Source organism: Musa acuminata, chromosome BXJ3-4, assembly GCF_036884655.1.
Source record: "Musa acuminata AAA Group cultivar baxijiao chromosome BXJ3-4, Cavendish_Baxijiao_AAA, whole genome shotgun sequence".
NCBI classification, from domain to species: Eukaryota; Viridiplantae; Streptophyta; class Magnoliopsida; order Zingiberales; family Musaceae; genus Musa; species Musa acuminata.
In genome coordinates this window covers 41,471,425-41,492,316 of record NC_088352.1, presented here as the reverse complement: position 1 = coordinate 41,492,316, position 20,892 = coordinate 41,471,425, and the positions used below count along the sequence as shown (strand labels likewise).

Here is a 20,892-nt window from a genome sequence, read left to right as displayed (position 1 = left end):
TCTATCTGTCTCGATGTCAAACGAGACCTCATGCTACAGGTCTCTGTTTCTCGATTTTCTTTATCCCTAGGTAACTAAATCTACTGGCTCACGAGTTAGCCGCTGGTAGATCTCCGGAGCGCTCGTTAAATCTTCGGACCTCCAGCTTTTGTCGTGTCTAATCCACGGCAAAAATTGCTCATCCAATTGAGATGGACGAATCGAGCGTGTACGTTCGACAGCCAATCTTTCTTCGTCCGTAAGTAGCAAGTGTTTGGTAGCTCGCAGCACTCGTAATCTTGGATTCGGAAAATTATAAAAAATAATAATCTTTTTTTTTTCTTTTTCTCCGGATGTGGAAGTATTCGTTACTTTTCGGAAGAGATGGGGACTAACTTCTCCTACGAAGTATCTATTTGACCGCATGGAAGTATAAAAAAGTGTTGACTGTTCGATAGCAGATAAGATGAGTACATGATAAAATGAGATCGATCCACGTCGAACTTGACCCAACCGTTGAGGCTCGAACGGTCGACCTAACGATCGATGCCTGACTCAACAAAATCCGGAGAGGAAGGAGGGGCAAATGATCGGTTCGCCCCTTCCAACAATCATATAGTGGTTATTTTCAAAGATATTTAAGTTATTTTTATAATAAATAAATAAATATTATATAATATAAAAAATAAATAAATTTGTCCTTTCTAATCAAATAACGTTTTGGATGATTTTAGGAAAGGAAAATATCTGAAAACCTTATAAATATCCTATCAAACCTACTCATTTTATTAATTATTCATAATATACTATTTAGCTCCCATATGCTCTCTCTTAAGCTCTTTTCCCGATTCCGATGATAAGTGGAGGCCACCATTTCAAAGGGAGCCTCGTAATATATTATTTAGCTCTCATATGTTCGCTCTTAAGCTCTCTTCCCGATTCCGCCGAGGCCACTACTTCAAAAGGAGCTCATATGCTCTCTCTTAAGCTCTTTTCCTGATTCCGCCGATGCCACTACTTCTCTTAAGCTCTCTTCCTGATTCCGCCGATGCCACTACTTCTCTTAAGCTCTCTTCCTGATTCCGCCGATGCCACTGCTTCAAAAGGAGCTCATATGCTCTCTCTTAAGCTCTCTTCCTGATTTCGCCGATGCCACTACTTCTCTTAAGCTCTCTTCCCGATTCCGCCGATGCCACTGCTTCAAAAGGAGCTCATATGCTCTCTCTTAAGCTCTCTTCCTGATTCCGCCGATGCCACTACTTCTCTTAAGCTCTCTTCCTGATTCCGCCGATGCCACTGCTTCAAAAGGAGCTCATATGCTCTCTCTTAAGCTCTCTTCCTGATTCCGCCGATGCCACTACTTCTCTTAAGCTCTCTTCCTGATTCCGCCGATGCCACTGCTTCAAAAGGAGCTCATATGCTCTCTCTTAAGCTCTCTTCCTGATTCCGCCGATTCCACTACTTCTCTTAAGCTCTCTTCCTGATTCCGCCGATGCCACTACTTCAAAAGGAGCTCATATGCTCTCTCTTAAGCTCTTTTCCTGATTCCGCCGATTCCACTACTTCTCTTAAGCTCTCTTCCTGATTCCACCGATGCCACTACTTCAAAAGGAGCTCATATGCTCTCTCTTAAGCTCTTTTCCTGATTCCGCCGATTCCACTACTTCAAAATGAGCTCATACGCTCTCTCTTAAGCTCTCTTCTTGATTTTGCCGATGCCACTACTTCTCTTAAGCTCTCTTCCTGATTCCGCCGATGCCACTGCTTCAAAAGGAGCTCATATGCTCTCTCTTAAGCTCCCTTCCTGATTCCGCCGATGCCACTACTTCTCTTAAGCTCTCTTCCTGATTCCGACGATACCACTACTTCAAAAGGAGCTCATATGCTCTCTCTTAAGCTCTCTTCCTGATTCCGCCAATGCCACTACTTCAAAAGGAGCTCATATGCTCTCTCTTAATAAGCTCTCTTCCTGATTCCGATGCCACTACTACTGAGCCATTGCCTTTTGAAAATTTGATAGTAGCAACCCAAGAAAACCAATACATCAACATCAAATTCGATATGGCAACCTAAACAAAGTCAGACATTTTCAAACTACACTTTAAGAAGATATAACTCCTTTCATGTCATATATAATTACTGTGATCAAAATTTTAAATTCAAAGAAAAAAGAGGATATGAAACTTTACTTAAGCATACCGAGAAGAAATATTTAACACAAGTTGGCATGAAACAAAAACAAACGTAAATTTTTGGGTACCTTACTAATATCATTTTTTATTTTTTTTAAATCATAAAGCATTAGCTAGATCAATTTTCAATGATCATTTATCTTTGGGTTTTAGTGAAAAAGTTAATTTTATTGATTATTATTAATAAGTTTTGTCTCTCATTACCTAATGTATTCCTCAAACTACTCTGACCCATATTTTATATATTTTTTTTAAAAATTAAATAAAACATTTCAAGCTCTTATTGATTGTGTTTCTATTTGCATTCATATTCAGAGTGATCCCTGGCAAAATACACTCTTACATAGGAATCACTTATCATTGGATTGATAGTAATAGGATCATGCAAAAAAATATAATTGTTTTTAAAGTTCTTAATGAATGAAATACTATCGACAACTTTTATAGAATGATTAAAACTATTTTAGAAGAATATTATTTGATTATTATTTTTTTTTAAAATTGGTTTTGACAATGCAATGAATAATCCTGCTTCTATTTCAGAATTACAAGTGTGTAAATTGACTTTTGGTGGTGTTTTTTCATGTTAGGAGTGCTTGTCATGTTTTAAATTTATATGTTCAAGAAGATTTCCGATCTCTTGATTTTTTTTTTCCAATTAAGCAAACAATGTCATTCTTGTAGGGACATCCATAAGTAATGAAAGAGTACGTTAGATTTCACAAATTAAATAGTAATAGACCCTAAAGATTTCATATGAATGTTCTTATCCGATGGAATTCTATATATGAATTACTTACAAAATCTTTTAAGTATAAAAGAGTGTTATATACTTTTATTATAAATAATGTTAAATAAGTTAGTTTATATCCATAATATTGGAATCTTTGTAAAAAAAATTTAGAACTTTTTAATAATGCTGTCTATACTTTACTTGGTGTTTATTATCCTATTGTTCATTTTTTTATTATTTATTTTAATATTGACAGTGCTTTAGAAGAATATCAATATGATAATAATTTATATATGACTATAATGATAATAATTAATATTTATTATGAAAGTTTAGGAGTACAAGTTGGTATTAATAATAAAACTATAGAAATAAAAAAATGGTCATTAACTTATATGACCATTACATCGGTAACCTTAATGGACAACAAACTATCTCCAAACTTCTCCATTTAGGGATCAAATTATCAGGGTAGTAAAATTTATAGGGAAGAAAGATTATTATTACAACGACAAAATAAATCAAGCTCAAACTGTGAGCTCGGTATATATCAAACAATTTTTTTTTTTTGAGTTTGGTGATAATATTATAGGTATAGAGTTTCTAATTTTGTGATGATTGTAACGCAAATACTAGTAACTCCGATGTCAATAGTAATTGTGGAGTAAGCTTAAATGAAAATTCGACTGATGTTCAAATCAGTTAAACCTCAAACATATATCGACGATTGAGCTAAAGCGATGAAATGAAACCAAGAGATAATATACGAAGACGGCATTTGCGTATTCGACATAACCGAAGAGATAGTGGAAACATCCAATATGGAAAGCAATAATTTTTTTATATAATTTTACTCATTTTCATATTAAATTTTTTTTATATCATTACAATCATTGTAATTATACATCCATTTTTATTTTCAAATTTTAGAAATAATTATAAATATTTTAATATTTTTAAATAAAATTTTATTTAAAAATATAATGATTCGAACTAGACCAGAAGTCAACAGAGCCGGAATCGAAATTGGAACTGCCAGTTTCAGGTTTTAGGAAATCGAAACATCGGTTCTGATACTGCCACAAGGTTTCTCAACTATATCTTCCTATTTTAAAACAATCACTCCTGCAGAAAACCCTTAAAGTAAATGAGAAGTTAGATGCAATGGATCATGAGGACGATACATGTATTAGATTTCGTTACCCTATAACTTAAGATTAAAAAAAATTAGAGATTTAATTAGATTCTTGGAAAATTAATGCCCTCCTAATCTTGAAAAATTATTTAGGAAAGACTCGTGTCATCAATCTCCAATGCTATTAAAAGGTAAACAAGATAAGAAAGAACTAATCATTTTGTGCAGATCTACAAAAGTTTTACGATTCAATAATATCATCAAAAGGTAAGCTATACTAACCCTTATATACGACAGGTTAGATTTCAATTGGAATGTTAGCATAATAGATTACTCAAACAACATGCAACCAAGATGATAGATGAGGAAGTCTCTTATGCAATGCCAATAAGGTGCACGGGCAAATTAGATCTCCAATAACATGTTAGAGGTCCCGATGGTTGTTTTCCAACGCCAGTAACATGAGCAGCATCCTTTGTGGCAAATTAGTTCCGACAGCAACAATTCACGAGTGCACATTTGGAGAAATCCACCAACACCATGCGATGTTGAAAGCAATACTTTCTCGAGTGGAAAAGCCTCACCATGACATCGTGGTTTTTTTTTTACCGGAAATCCGGCTTCTCTGGGTAGGTGCAGCCTGACCTTTGGATTATAACATTTGCCGCATAACACCCAGCTTTTACACAGTCATCTATGCTCTTCTCTTGGACCAGTTGAGACAGAAATCCTCCAACAAATGCATCACCTTCATTAAGAAGTGCATGGCCAATAAGTCAAACAGTGGCAATAATGGACCGATGTAGAACGTTACAGAAGAACCGAGAATTCTAACGCACAACTTATGCTAATAAATCCTAAATAATATTCCAATGGTGTTGTGCCATAAGCTCTTCAAGTTGGACAGTGATTAGAAATTTGTCACTAGTTAACAACAACAGCTTTGAAGTACCTGTGCCATTGGTATCGACAAGCTTCTCTTTTGGTAACAAGATAACAGGGAACAATCTCACCTGACGCCAAGGTTCCATGAAAGAGATACACATTAGTTTGCTCAGATAAAGAAATGATCATAAAAGTCTATCAGTAATTTGTGATTCAAACTACAAATTGTAGGCAAAATACCATAAGGCTAAGCATAATTAAATTTCCCTTCATGTTATGTATGTCGAGGAATTTGTAAAGAAATTTTGTGCAACACCAGTAAGACAAAATTAGATGATACAATATGTCCTCAATGGGGAAATATGAGAAGAAAAACAACATCAAAGTGAGAGATAAAAATGATGTCTGTTCCCAGCAGTCAAAAGAATAAATCAAGGGATGACTATATCAGAAAAAAGTCATGGAAGTTGCAACAAGCAAGAAAGAACCAGTGAATGAAACGGACGTCTCATCAAGGTACAAGGAAGTCCTGAAATAAGTTCTAGAATCTTTTAAGGGTTAAAATAGAAAATAGATGGAAGTCTGTTACAAAGTGTATCAAGATGTCTACAGTAATACCAAAAGTGTCATCATGAGAAACAGAGCCTATTCTGAAGCTTGTTAACTTATTTGTAACTCGATAGTATATGAAAGATGCAAACATGGTGTTTCATCATATAAATCCTTTAGTCATTTGAAGTTCATGGAAAGGTCATACAGAAAAACCTAACCAGACTCACCTTTCCATCAGCAGCAACAACAACTGGATCACAACCCTGTGTGATGACAGTAATTCTGTTATGTGTCTTTGATGCCCTGGGCAGAGCTGAGATCTTTACTGCAATCTCCTCAACATTTTCTGTCTAAGCATCATAATAACCGGTCAGAAAGTCTAATACAACAAGCTGTTACATACAATAGGGAGGGAAGACAATTACCTCCCATCCATGGACTCTTGCAAAGGTCCTCGCTTCAGTTTCAGTACCAAAGACAAAATCCACATAACTGAGATTGTGAATATTTTTCACGTAAGTTGAATGTTAAGAAAGCAAGGCCAAATAAAATAGAAAAGCGGGTAGTTGCCTTTAGCCATTCCTGCCATGACCACAATAAAACAGAAAGACTTGTAGGTTGATAAAAGCCACTATTTTGTAAAAGGATGAAATAGAAAATTATTATCAGTGAACAATATGGTTTAGAAATACCTTTTGAGAGTACAAAGGAGAAGAAAATAGAACACTCACTGTAGAGCTTTGTCCTGGGCATCTCGGAAGAATTCACAGATAAAAGGAGCAGAGAGGTTCATCATAAAGACCTGCAAGTTACATAGAATTGGGACAAAATCCCATAAGTGGAAAAAGTAAAAGGTTTAAGTCAAAAAGAACTCATACAGTTATACCTTATTCTTTGCAGCAGCATGCTCAGCTACAAGTTGGATGGAATCAGGAGACACCGTTAGGAAAAAGCCAGCTATGTAAATGTACTTTGCCTTTTCAACTGTCAAATTGCATACGACTTAATAGTTAGACCAAAGAAAACCCAGTTTGATAACTTCAGCATTCTCAATTTGAATTTCAGAAATCAGTTAAAAAAATAATCTGTGACAAAAATGTGGTAGTTTTTCAACCATATCCAATTTTTACTATAATCTATGAAGAATTCCTAAATAGCCTTTATTTTAAAGAGCCTATACGATTAGTACGTACCAACTGATGTTCACCGGTCCAATCGACAACCACCAATAGAACATACAGCTCAATGAGTCAGATACTGTTGTTTTTTAATTTTTATTTTTCAGTAATTTGGGAAAATAGGTCAGTATATTGCTCAGTATCTTAGTACTAATACTAGTCTGACCAACTACTGGTATCAAATTTTAGAACCATATTTACATCTTTGAAAAAGACAATGCATTATGAAATTGATCTTTGTTATGAGAGAAGATCCACACATTTGATAAATGTTACAATCTAGTCCAATATAAAAACTAATTGTTAATTTGATGTCTAAAATCACTTGATAAGAAAAATGCTTAAACCCAACTTAACGATAGTAGATTCATTTAGCCATATAAACCGGCATAACATCCTCCCACTCTTGACAAATTTTCCCATCATTTGGCATGCTCATCAAAACTCAAAGGCTTAGCACATAGCACCGGCAACATGTGTAATGCCGAACATAGTCGTAGCTCTATAGTGTGATGTACTTCTAATCCCACACACGGATAATTCTTTTCTATGTAAGCTCTCATGATATCTAGTTCTACATTTACTTTGATTCCAATTAATACAATCAAAAGTCAAAACATAATGAGCCTAAAATAATGTACCCAAAATTTAAAAAAAAATGGACGTACCCAGTACAAGGCTCTTACCAATGCAAGGTCTAGAGAGAGTTAATGAACCCAAAACTATTTGATAAAATAAAATCATGTACCCAAAATACTTAACCCCAAATAGTAGTAGAATTATCTAATCTTATAAGTTCATAACATCCTCCCATTTCTAATATGTGACAAATTTGGGGTGTAATGTTCTATATTTCAATATCATGCTTCTTCTTGTTTTCTTTTTTTAAAAGGTAAATAGTTAAAAGAAACATTCATTTCAATTAAGCTAAATGAAAAAAAATGACTAGGATGAAACAAAATCTAGACTTAAAAAAAAGAATTTTTCAGTGACATCACTCATGGATCCTTGCACCTCCAATGTCAATCCCTAGTGTGTGCAGTTGGACTTTGGGGTGATTGTCCCTACAAAATTAGTGGACCACATAACTCTTAGTGTCGGATAAATTTTCAAAAACTTTACTATTTTTTTTTGTTGAAAAGAAAATTCATATATTTCATTAGATCATGATTTTCATCGCTTCTCCCCATGTTTTCTCCTTTTTTTTTTACTATTTATCACCCTCTCTCTCCCCTTTAGCTAAAACTATAGCATTGTTTTAGCACTCAAAACAAAGCTGTTGATGCCCTCAATAGAATTTCTATAATCCTATCTTTCATGAGTGTCAATGTCATAGGATTTAAGCGATTAAAAGAAGAGTATACCCAATGTCTAAACTTTAGTCACATATATCAAAAAGTCCAAGATGGAAACCATCATAAACATACAAACTTCATTCTTAGGGGTGGTTACCTTTTTCGATCTACTAAATTATGTATTCTTCAATCCTCCCTTTGAGACTTCCTCGTTTAGGAAATGCACTCTGATGGTTTAGCAAGTCATTAAGGTCGAGATAAGACCATTGTATTGGTCAAGGATAGATTTTACTAGCCTTCCTTGAAGTGAGATGTTGCTCGAGTGGTGTCGTAGTGTTGCACCTGTTAAATTGCCAAAACTCTCAACCACGATACTAGCCTATACACTACATTACCTATTCTGCATTCACCATGGCAAGATGTGAGTTTAGATTTTATCCTTGGACTTTCCAAAATAGCCAGTGGCCATGACTCTATTTTGATTGTTGTTGATCAATTTTCAAAAATGACCCACTTTATCCTATGCAATAAGACCAACGATGCCTCGTACATTGCTAAATTGTTCTTTCGAGAAGTGATTATATTACATGGTTTTCCCTTAATCATGGTGTCCAATAGGAATGTGAAATTTGTTATCTACTTTTGTAAAACTTTATGGAAACTATTTGGCACAACAATGAAATTCTTTTCAACCTATCACCCAAGACTGTAGGTCAAACTGAGGTTGTTGATCGTTTCTTAAAAAATCTTCTTAGATGTTTAGTTGGGGAGAAACCTAGAAACTAGGTCTTAATCTTACCTGCTGCAGAATTTACATATAATAACTCAATCGATCGCTCCATCAAAAAAAGCCCATTTTGAACTGCCCTGAGCTATATTCCTCGTACCCTCATTGACCTTGCACCTCTTTCACTTGACTATCATGCCTCATAACTAGCTCATTCCTTCGCTAAACATATTCATGATTTGCATGCTGAAATTTGATGTAAAATTACCCTAAGTAATGAAAGTTACAAACTTGTTACTAATGCATATCATAAAAGTCAAAAGTTTTAAGTTGGCGATTATGTCTTAGTTCGTGTTCACCCTAAGAAATTCTCTAAAAAATCATTCAAAAATTTGCATGCTCGAGCCATTCATCTTTTCCCCATTATTCAAAAACCGGGATCTAATATATATATGCTCGATTTGCCTTCAGACTTAAATATTAGTCCAGTTTTCAATGTGGAGGATTTAACTCTATATCATGGTACTTTCGAGCCTCCTTGTCTGTGTTTCTACAGATGACAATCCTTCCAAAACATCAATTCTTCCACAATAGAAAGATGACGTAGAGGTTATACTTAATGACCACCTTGTTACGTTTGTTACTAGCATTACTCAACACTTTCTTGTCAAGTGGCATGATTCTTCAACTTTTGATGTCACTTGGAGTCTTGGATTACTTTGGAGGAACTTTATGATTGTGCACCAGATTTATTGAACCAGTACCTTACAGATTACTCTTCGGGGTTGCGTTGTTTTTCACTGGGGAAGAATGATAGAGAACCATTAGCTTTACAAAGAATTAAAAAAAAAATTATTTTAGGCAAAGAAATAAATAAAAAGTTATCAATTAGTTGGCATAGAAATTCTAAGAGTTGTGTTGCAAATTGAAATGCCTTTTTGGTTTTTCTAGGGACTTCTTTTATATTAAGTGCACTCATTTACTATTTATCTTAAAAGTCACAATTTGGATTTCTTAAATGTATCCTAATTCTCTAGGAGATTACTCTTAGGAATCATTGTCTTCATTGTTTATACTAAGACTTCTAAACCCCTATAAATATTGGAGTTTGTCAATGGATGAGTTTAAATTTAAATGAAAAAAAATTACATCTTCTCTCTTCTAGTCTCTCTCTCCTCTCTAATCTCATTCCTCTGTCTCTCTCTCTTCTTTAATCTCTAATCTTACTCCTCTTTTACTCTCTCTATTTCTCTACCTTGTTCTACATCAATTTTCTATTGGATTTATATTCTATCCATATTCCTTCACTTTTTTCATTGGCACAACTGTATTACTTTGTTTTCTTCGTCTACTTATCTGTGCAACTGAAAAGTCCATCAGCAATATCTTCCTTGGAAACTTCAAAACATAATAACATATAGATTGCACACCAGAAAGCTCCCCAACATTTTGTCACAAAACTTGTCCATAAATGTGAAACTGTACAAGGACCTACAGGAATGTCTCCTCTTCTTGGACAATTGATACAACAATGACGGTCACCATTTACCAAAAATCTTCTTGATATAGCTTCTTTTAGATGCAACAAGAATGCCACATCCTTGAAAACATCAAGTATCAGATAAATGCCAAGTTTGTTTTTAGGTAGTATACCCTCTAATATAACAAAATAGAAAGTGACCAAATACTTTAGCCACATTACAACTAGGAATATCAATATCAAGGCCTAATTTCTCGATATCAACAAGCTTGTCACCCTTATTACATTTTTATTAAGAACTTATGCTCGGAATAAAAAATTGAACCAAAGAAGGACAATGTAATTATGTTACCTAATTGCCAGTTTTCTGGTCTCTTCAGATGATCAATTTTATAGCAGTTTGCTGCAGATAAGTTAGCAACTAGGGACCTGCCCATAAATGAAAGAAAAATATGGCAAATGATCAATACAACAAAATGAAATAAATGGATCAAATTCAATGAAACAGATGGATATCCTGCTAAATCAAGATGATCTTACAATGAACAGCCTCAGATGAGGAGAATAAAAACAGAAAGATTTAGCAATTGCAATTAGGTAACAAGAAAGCTTATTTTCATGATACTAATCTACAAAAGACTTAGTTATGGAACTTGACAAAAGAAGGTGCAAATATTATTTCTTTTATTTCAAAAGAAGTCCAATGTTTAGATGTACATATCTTACATAACAGGGTCTGGTTATAGACAACAACACTTTTTGCAAGAAAGCTGACATATCTGCGACCACTTTGTTTTTGACAGAAATGCAGGATTCTAGGACTTACAGCAAGAAAATTAAATGCTAACCATAATAAAATATGGCAGGAATGATTATGAAAACTGTCTAGATGAACAAATGTCTCAAAGTGGTCAGAAAACCACAAATGGGTTAATGATCCCATGTTTCACTAAGATAAGTGATCATGAAATTCATTTTCACTTGCATCATATCATAAATGAATAACAAATATTCCTTGCCTCTTATACTAAAATTCAAAGGAAAAGAAAAAATGAACTATGAAAATAACCAAAGTTGCTTGACTATGGATATCCACACTCAGATTTTATTATTTCACAACTTAACCAACTTTATTCACCTTAATGCAGGCTGGTATCCCTGTCTGCAGGACCATACCTTTATTCTCTAGGTTTACTTGAATGATCTCATACAATTATATTTCAGTTTATTCAAAAAACTATATTTCAGATTGCTTCTGCAGGAATAATTGCTATATCCATCGCTTTTATGATTATAAACTTTTTGAATCCAAAACTTAAGATACAAAGAAATTATGTATTTATACAGTAAAATTTGATAACAAACATTTGGAAGTAATTATTTATCATCAAGAAAATTAAACAAAAATAAGGAAAGAATGATTGTCAGCAAACTTACCTTTCACCACCAACAACACATACAGCACATGTACCAGTCAGAGCTGTTTCATCCTCATAATTATTTATCATCAAGAAAATTAAACAAAAATAAGGAAAGAATGATTGTCAGCAAACTTACCTTTCACCACCAACAACACATACAGCACATGTACCAGTCAGGGCTGTTTCATCCTCATAATAATGAGCCTGTTTGATCAACGGAAAAATAGCATTTAAGATTGTTTTAAGTGTTGGCGAGTTCGACTCATCAACTATCATGTATCATTTTAATCAACATACAAAACTTAGGATGCACATTTTTCTGTAATACTTCCTTGTTTAAGAAATTTCTCGAATAAACAATACTAAGTTGTGAAACAAAATGGACCAACTTCAACTGACAAACTGTATCAAACTTAATGGATACACGATAGTTTAATTCCTGCTCATGGATGCTATTGCTTTAATTCCTCCCAACAAGCTCAACAAGATAATGCAACCATTGGCCATAGAAAAGCTTAGCAAAAATTTATTTCTCTAATTCTCTATTTCTTTGAAAAAAATTAAGGAATTGGTAGACCAAATCAGATCCAGTCATGAAAAGGTTAATTTCACAATTTCTCAGAAAATATCACTTTCCTTCTTTCCCCCTTTATTTGTTCCCTTTAGTGTCGTTGACAGATGTTAAAACATCAGCATCAATTTTTCCAGCGGCCAACCAGTACTTCCAGGTCTGGGCCACCACAACTTAAATCAATGGCATGGAATTATAAGAAAAAAATGTTAGCTTTACTCAGAATAAGAAGTAGTGCTTCGTTTACCCACTAGGTCAAACATCCAAGAGGAAAAAGTGATTCATTAAATGACACATTCCACCTTTTTAGGGAACAGTGTTATAAGCGAGTTAATTATACACATTCCACTGAGTTTTTATAAAGATATTTAACCATGTCAGTGTAAAGAGAATGCTATATAAAAAAGGATATAAAAAGTAGACCTACATTAACGCCTGCAACGGCGGCATTCTTCTTCGTTTCCTCTCCAAATTTATCCTTTCCAATGCAACCCATATAGCTAGTTGCACCGGGAATTTGAAGCATCCACTACAGAATCAATTTGTGATTAGCTAAATACCATTGTTATTCAACCAATTGATAGAAGATAATTTCTGAAAACAAAGCAAAGAGTACCTGCGCAACCCTTATTGTATTCTGTGTGGCCCCTGACCAAATCAAAATAGCACAAAATCAGATTATACACTAATAGTTAACTGAATTAACTTAACTTAGTCAACTCCAACCCAAATGCTACCTCCAGCAATGTATTCGACATTGTATTTTGCAGCTAATTCATCATACCTGGTAAAATAAGGAATAAAGTGACTATCAAATATTTCAGACAAGAAAAAGATCAAAGTTGGAAAGCAAATGAAAAAATAATATCTATAACATAAACTAAACAATTGAGTGCTGATGTCACTGCAAGACCAAAAGCCACCCAAAAAATAAAGGCAGGAAAAATTGTCTTGTGCTGCACAGGGTAATATGACTTACCAGACAGCACTGGCAAAACTTACAATGACAAATGCTTTTCCTCCGCAAGAATTGCATTGTTTGGCTTGAGATCATATCTGGCAAACACAAAAAGGTAAGTAACACTTCTGAAGCAATATGTACAACCAAAGCGATAGTCTGATCTTTATCATCTATTGATATGACATTTAAGAAATACATTAGCCAAGTTCAGCTTTTAAGCGAAAGGGAAAGTAAAGGACACAAACCACCATAAGAATAAAATCTTTCAAAAAGCTGAGTTCAAGAAGAACTGTCATAAAGTAAAGAGTTACAATTCCAAAGAAATAAAATCCTATCAATTGGGGTTGAAATATCAGTCTTATAATCTATCCTAACCCAACCAATTACCTTTAATGCTCTTTTCTTTTTAGTTGCTAGAACAATTTTCACTCAGCTCTATAAATGGGTTATTTTATGCAGGATTAAATTATTTAAATTTTTATCTGATTTATTTTACCCAGCCTAACTTGATACTATCCAAAGAATTTATTTTTGACCAATCCTGAACAAGAGTTTGCCTTAAGAAAGCCATATGTATTATCGTTAATGCATCTAATATTCTTGTTTGATATTTGATCCAATTTATTTCAGAACATACTGAGTTGCTCCTAGAAATGTTTGTTGTTGCATGTACAATCTCTATCGCATTTGTGTTTTAGTTTTCCGACTTTGACATAGCATGGGACTGCAATTGCACAAGGAACTGTTTATATATGTATATATATTTATATATATATATATATAGTTCTACAATGTAGAAAAATTACAAATAACACCAAAAACTATTCCGAAACATGTTAACAGCAAAGATGAATTGTATGCCACAACACTGAGGTGCGTCAGAAAGCATCATCAGCTATTCTTGTATGCTCCTTTGATGCATAACCAAAAGACAAAATATAGGAATGTAACTAGTTCTACAGCAAAGTACCAACGCATGATTAATCCCACAAAGAGAAGCATACATTACATAAAGTATCTACAGTCCAAGAAACACTTAAATCAGTTATGATTCGTTCATTACGAAAAAGTATCATTAGTTTCGCATGCTTTACATATTGCACATGGAAGCGATAAACAGATCCACAATAATCTAAAATAAATGCCGGAAATAATCAGCTCAGATTACTTCAAAGTCATCCAATGCAATCCAAAAATTCGAATCTATAAGATGTGACCTCAGACAACGACTAACTTCATCCAATAAGCATATGCTTTCAAAATCGGTAAGAAACAGGATCTGTCAGCATGGAACAGCAGCAGTATAAATACAAGCAGTTGTTCTGATCCCACGACCCAAGCTTCATTTCCACAAGCTCAGATCTAAAGAAGAAACCAAATCCGATCTCATCATCAACCACTGATCCAAGTAAAACGATCTAAGCTTCACCGTTTCTCCAGAGAAAAGCCAACTTTTAAGACCTCAACGCGCTCAAGCAGAAACCCGGAGCCTAAAACAGATCACTGAACCAGAAAAAAAAAACAAGGACACGAATCCACACGCCGGCGACGAAGAACAGGCCAGAAAGTGAGATCTAAACATCAGAAAACCGAGAACAGGGAAAGAGAAACGGGATCGGTGAAGGACTGGACATACTTGTTGAGGAATTCCTCATCGACAACGGCGGATATGTCGAGGAGGGGATTCCCCATCCCCAAGAGAACACCTTCGTAGGCCATGATCGAAAACGAGCAACGGAAAGTGAGCGCGAGAGCGAGTGAGCTGCTGCCGAGGACGGATCGTGATCGCTTCTACCGAATCCGTTCCGATGTTGTTGATCCTTCAGAGTACTTTCTCATTTACACCCCCGTCGTAAGCTAAATTTAGCGTCTAGACCAGAAAATTGCAAATTCTATTCCTCTAAATGATGCATTTTTTCATGTTTATCCCTATGAATATTAATTTAATATATATGTTCTCCGCAGAGACCGGTAATGTTTCTTTGTATATAATCATAAAGTTAAAAATAATAACCTTCACAACGAGATTTAATATATATATATATATATATATATATATATTGGTGTGTATGAAAATTTAAATATTTGGAGGAAATATATGATGTATTGAAATTTATAGGAATTAAATACGCTATATTCACGAAAAGATAATTGTAGCAAGTAGACGACCTATGCGCACGTGCACAGCTTTATGTGTCATATGGTTGCCCGATCAACAGAGAGGGTGAGGCCCACACCATATGACAGCCACATAAGCATTATTATAATATTATTATTATATCTATGAGGGAATATTCTATTCATGTTATAAAATATTATCCTATACCTAATCCACTATAAATTAATTAATTAATTATTATTAAGATTACTTACTATTTATATAATGTTACTATAATTATAATAGTTATTTATCATTACAATAAATATAAAATAGAAGCGTAAAGACATACGCATCTACGACATCCTAATAAATCAAGAGATTTGAACCTTGTTTTGATGTAATCAATTCTATTTCTAGTGTTTAAACATTGGATAACATATAACAAGTTCAGAGATTTGTTTTTGTCTCTTCCAATCGAAAATGAAGTTTCATAAGCACTAGCCAATATTTTTGGTTTGGTTCCATATTTTTGGCAATATAGGAGGAGGAATGATTGACACGGAGGTCCTACAAGAAAAATAGGTCAACCTAAAATAATAAATGATTCTCAATATCTCAATTATAATATCTCTTTTCTATCACTTCACGTCTTCGAATTGACGATTCTATTCTTTATAGATAGAGAGCACACATTTTTATGATAGCTTATGTCTTATAACTTACTTACAATCATTTTCATAAGAAATGAATTAAATTTATAGTCATATTACTAAAACGTCATCATGGACATAAAACCAACGAAGATTGGAAGCTTTATTTTAGTTCTTAATTTCATATACGGTTTGAAAATTTGTTGCCAATGGATGCACGTGTTCGAAATTTTTTAACTTCACTTGCCAATCTAAATTAGCATGTTAGGTTTCTTCGGTGAAATGCCTATATTATGCTTATTGGAATTCATGGTCTTTTAAAAACCCATGTAGGCATTTAAATTCTAACTCATGTATTTGTTGAGGATTTTAGGCATGAGATATATGATTTATGAATTTTGATAAGTCAAGTATTTGGTTGTTATTGGTATGATCTCGTAGGCTAGTAAGGAATTATTCGTTATGAGTATATTTGTATGATTTTACCTTATAAGTCTCGAAAGATATGTCTAGGAGTAAAGGTGAACCGACGTAGTACTCTCCCTAGGAGAGGCAAGAGCTTCTGGCTCTCCTTCTAGCACTAATTTGATAAGTTAATATTTGATCATCATTAGATTGATCTCGTAGGCTCACGAGAAATTATTCGTTTTGAGTGTATTCATACGATTTTATCATTTCGTGAGTTCAAAAAAAAAAACCTTTGAGGATAACGATGATCCAATGGACTTATAAATCCCTTTGGTTCTGCTACTCCTCAACCAATGTGAAATTAAATATCTTTATTAGTACTACTTTGGTAGGGGAGCTAAGAGCTCATAACTCTCCTTCTAACGCAAATCTAATAAGTCGATATTTGATCGTCATTAACGCAGCCCCGCAGGCTCTTGAGAAATTATTTGCTTTGGGTGTGCTCGTAGGATTTTGTCCTTTTTGGCCTCGTGAGCCCCAAAAGATATCTTTGAAGGTAAGAGTAACCCGACAGATTTATAAACCCTTGATTCTCCTACTCAATCAATATGAGACTAAATGTCTTTATCAATGCTCCCCCAAGAGGAGCCAATGGCTCATAGTTTTTCTTTTAACGTGAATTTGATACAAAAATTTAGTCCCACGTTGATTGAGGAGAATGAAACCAAGAGCTTATGAATTTATCGGATCATCTTTATCCTTAAAAGTTTATAAGCTTCGAAAGGATAAAACTATATTGAAATATCCAAGACTTAAGATAGGTGAGACAAGAAAATAAATTAATGGTTATTTAAAGATGTGTAGATTCACACGATCAATGTTGACTTATAAAATTCCACGGATAATTTGGAACTCGAGTGGTAAGATATAAAGCGTTAGTATTTGGATGATGATATTTAGAATTATGATATTGGGAATGTTTGCCTGAAATCTTTGTACATTTTGGGTCCTTTTAATGGTAAAAAGTACATCACACAAGAAAATGTGCCGAAAATTAATGGCTATTTAAAGGCTCTGTAGATCTACTGATCGTCAACCCTTCACCAGCCTTTTATTTACTTTTAGATTTTAAATCAGTAATGGAACTTTTGTAAATCTTTTGTTTTTCACACAAAAAAAAACTTCTAAAACGATTTATCGGATGAGATTTCATATTCTTAATTCATATATACTAAAATGTCATTATTTTAAATTAAAAAAATTGAAATGAGATGTTTAACATTCCATAGATAATAAAGATAATTTTTTAACAAAAGATAAATAATAAAAATAAAATTCAAACTCAAGATCTTATGATGATATACAAACATCTTTAAAGCTAACCAACTTAACTCGATCATTAAGATTTGATTAATAGTGCTGATATATTATTAATATATTAATATTTTAAGGATAAAAATATATCGGTTTTAAATTCTTAACCCTTGGTAAGTAAATATATTAGATATCGAGCTTTCAACTTGATTAATATATTTTCTGAGTATAAATACTATTAATGAGACGTTATATTAATTTTATATATATATATATATATATATATATATATATATATATATATATATATATATATATATATATATATATATATATATATATATATATATATATATATATATATATATATATATATATCAGTTCATGGCGTTTGAGTCCACTCGGTTGAGTGGAAACATATGGCAACAAATCTTTTTACAGATAACATGTCAATTAGGATTAAAATATTTCTGTTACAATCAAATTAACTTAGTTAAATTATTGTATATATATATAACTTTATTTTATCAGATATATATACTCTGATTATATCCGATAAAATGTCAATCAAGTTTGTTTTCGGGCTTCTGTTTCTAAAACCAAAAACATATTGTGGAGCAGCACAAGAGAGGAAAGTGAAGTGGCGTCTGTTTCTCTTGGTCTCCTCGGTTCTTCCGTCGCGGCAGACACTACAATACTGCCCCTCGATGGCGGGCGAGCAGCACCCGATCCCCCGGCCGTGGATTCTCGACTTTCTCCTCCCCGCCATCGTCATCCTCCTCATCGCCGCCCATGTCTTCGCCCTGGTAATCAACCGCCACTCTTCCTCCCTCTCCTCTTCGATTTGCCCCTTTCCAGCCCTTCATACGTGTCTGTTCCTCTCAGGTTTATTGGATCTACAGATTAGCCACGGACAAGCAACCGCAAGTTGGCCCGGAGCGGAGAAGCAAGGCCCATTAATCCGTGAGTTTGCTTGCTCGATAACCGGTGATCTGCTCTTGCATTTTGTTGTACGCTTGGTCTTTTGCGAGAATTGCATTCGATCATTTGGGCATTTTGTATATGTTGTTAAGCTTGGGTAGCATTTGGAAATTGGGGATGAGCTAAGAGATGTACATCGTTTGTGTTTAAAGCATTTCTTGACTTGGGAAATCCCAGCATTGCTATAACCAAAATTATTTGTCTTCTACGGTACGAGTGTCGATGGCTCCATGTAGGCATCAAGCAAGAAAGTACTGCCAGCTTACTGATGGATCTTCGTAGGGTGCATTTTACTTTTGTGTGTTGGGAATTGTGAGCTATCTCCAAAGATTAGAGACAAGCCTTCATGGGTTTTCATCATCTATCGAACACTGAACATAGGCAAAATTTATCTCAGATTTGGGTATTTTAGATTTTGCAAATTAGCTATTAGTGGAGCATTCTGATAGATTTGTAGTTAATTACATCCGTTAAGCTTGTTTGGCTACTTTGCAAGCACTTGGTTCCATCTGTAGCTGCTATAATTTATCTACAAAAACTTGCTGTAGGTGGTTTCTAAGAATACTTATTGTTGCTTCTTTCATCCACTTTGTCTGAAGGATTTCTTGTTAAACTTTTGTTATCAATTTGTCCAGGTCATTAGAAATTTCAGAGACTTCTTGTGGTTTCAATGGTTTTAGGTTGGCTTTCGGATTTCAGCAAAACTTTTACAATTTTCTATAAAATTAAGGGTGACAATATTCAGAAAATTTTCCGAAAAACACATTAGTTTCAGCTGAAACTGACGGTTGAATTTTTCTGCAGCCACAGATTAGGATTTTGTCTATTCTTATTCTGGAGAGGCTTGAGTTTAGTTGTGTTTTATCATGCCATTAGAAAAGTCACGATGCATACATAACATCTGGCTTCCCTGATAACTAGACCTGTATCGTTTACATCAAATAGCGCTTCAGTGGGTAAAGAAGCTAGTATTTGGAGGTAAGGATTTGGTTTACTACTTGAAGCATATTGTTAAAGAAGGAAATAATATCAAATTGTTGATATCACGACAATAAGAAACTAGACATTTGGACATTACATTCTAGCTTGAGACTAAATTCAGTTGGGAACAAAATAAAGAAAAATGATGGAAATCTTATATACTTAGAGAGGATTGTTGAAGGAAAAGTTGAATAACAAAGATAAAAAATGGGTAGCATAGTGACTAGGCTCCTGCCAATATAGGTTGTGGGAGTATCGATATGTGAACTTTATTTTTGTTAGCAAAAGGACTGTTCCCTTAACTTAAATTCTAGTCACCTAGATACATCGTAAACAGAGGTATGATGCATAATATTGTTGTGCAGGATGGGCTGGTAATAATGAATCTGTTTTAGGTGTCAAGATTATGGAAAACATTTGGTAGTTCTGCAGGATAGATTAGTGGTGAAATTCTTGAGGCAGATGGATATACACAATAATATTCCAGAGGTCAACAGCACGATTACACTAACATTACTCATGATTAAGAATTTATAAGACGAAGGTAATTCAGTTTTTGAAGTCACAGTAAAATTTTAGGAGAGGGAGGTATGAAAATCATCTTTCTCTATTTTCTCGAACTTCATTTCGAGTGACAGAAGGTCAGTATGTAGATGTAAATTCTTTGAGGTGTTATATTACGAATAAAAATTTTGAATAAAAACAAAGGTAGAACAAACTATTATGTGCATTTAGCTAGGTTTTGTTAGTTTTTCCTGTAACATAAGAAAAGTCAAACTCCAAAACAGGCTCTTCCTCTTTCTTCTTGTTTCACCTGATTTCTTCAGTCCAGAATACTCCTTGTGCATACCTGAATATTAGCTCACACAAAGCATCAAAACCTTGAAACGAAACGACTGTGGGTTTTAAGACCTGACCTATCAATTTGTACCAAGTGTTCGTCCTATAATCTGCTTTATTACTTCAGAATTCAGATATTGACTTTAGCTAGTGATGAAAATATTTGTGTTGATGAGTCGTTAAATGTTCATGACTGGGCTCCTCCAGTGGCTTGTTTCCTGCCCCTCATCATTCGGGAGATTCCTGGAAAAGAAGTGCTTAGAGTATTGAATACACTGTATACTTATTTGATGGAATCAAATATGGCAGTCGGATCTGATTATCCACTCTTAGTGTGATTTAATGGAATCAAGTTTGAGTAGTCACTCTTAAGTGTGCTTAGAGGAGGAGGAGAAGAAGGCAAATGAGAGGGATCTGCAGGTGGACGCTGAGGCAGGGGAGAGCGAAGAGGGGGAGGGACTAGAGAGAACAATGAGGAGGCAAGGTGGAGGGGGAGGAAGAGGATGAA

At 34.2% G+C, this 20,892-nt stretch overlaps 1 protein-coding gene and 1 long non-coding RNA gene across 2 annotated transcripts; one reads left to right on the top strand and one right to left on the bottom strand.

The window, feature by feature from the left end:
• Positions 1-4,231: 4,231 nt before the first annotated feature.
• On the bottom strand, positions 4,232-14,962 carry LOC135635025 (adenosine kinase 2-like). Its single transcript, XM_065145820.1, has 13 exons — positions 14,746-14,962; positions 13,151-13,204; positions 12,886-12,932; positions 12,765-12,796; positions 12,576-12,677; positions 11,714-11,781; positions 10,509-10,585; positions 6,363-6,460; positions 6,208-6,278; positions 5,902-5,968; positions 5,704-5,826; positions 4,992-5,052; positions 4,232-4,787 (listed from the first exon to the last, which is right to left on the bottom strand). The coding sequence occupies exons 1-13, from the start codon at positions 14,826-14,828 to the stop codon at positions 4,645-4,647; spliced, it is 1,026 nt and encodes a 341-aa protein (XP_065001892.1). The 5' UTR covers positions 14,829-14,962; the 3' UTR covers positions 4,232-4,644.
• A 3,235-nt stretch (positions 14,963-18,197) lies between these two features.
• Positions 18,198-18,771, top strand: LOC135636287 (uncharacterized). The gene is made up of 2 exons (XR_010495858.1): positions 18,198-18,388; positions 18,468-18,771. It is a non-coding gene; the product is annotated as an uncharacterized LOC135636287 (long non-coding RNA).
• The last annotated feature ends 2,121 nt before the right edge of the window (positions 18,772-20,892 follow it).

What these genes read in the sequence shown, in the direction of transcription:
- LOC135635025 (XM_065145820.1), bottom strand. Translation starts at nt 14,828, where the DNA reads ATGGCCTACGAAGGTGTTCTCTTGGGGATGGGGAATCCCCTCCTCGAC. An exon ending in ACCAGAAAACTGGCAATTAG is followed by an intron (nt 6,461 to 10,508) that starts GTAACATAATTA and finishes GCAATTTGACAG; the next exon opens with TTGAAAAGGCAAAGTACATT. An exon ending in GCCCAGGACAAAGCTCTACA is followed by an intron (nt 5,969 to 6,207) that starts GTGAGTGTTCTA and finishes TCACAATCTCAG; the next exon opens with TTATGTGGATTTTGTCTTTG.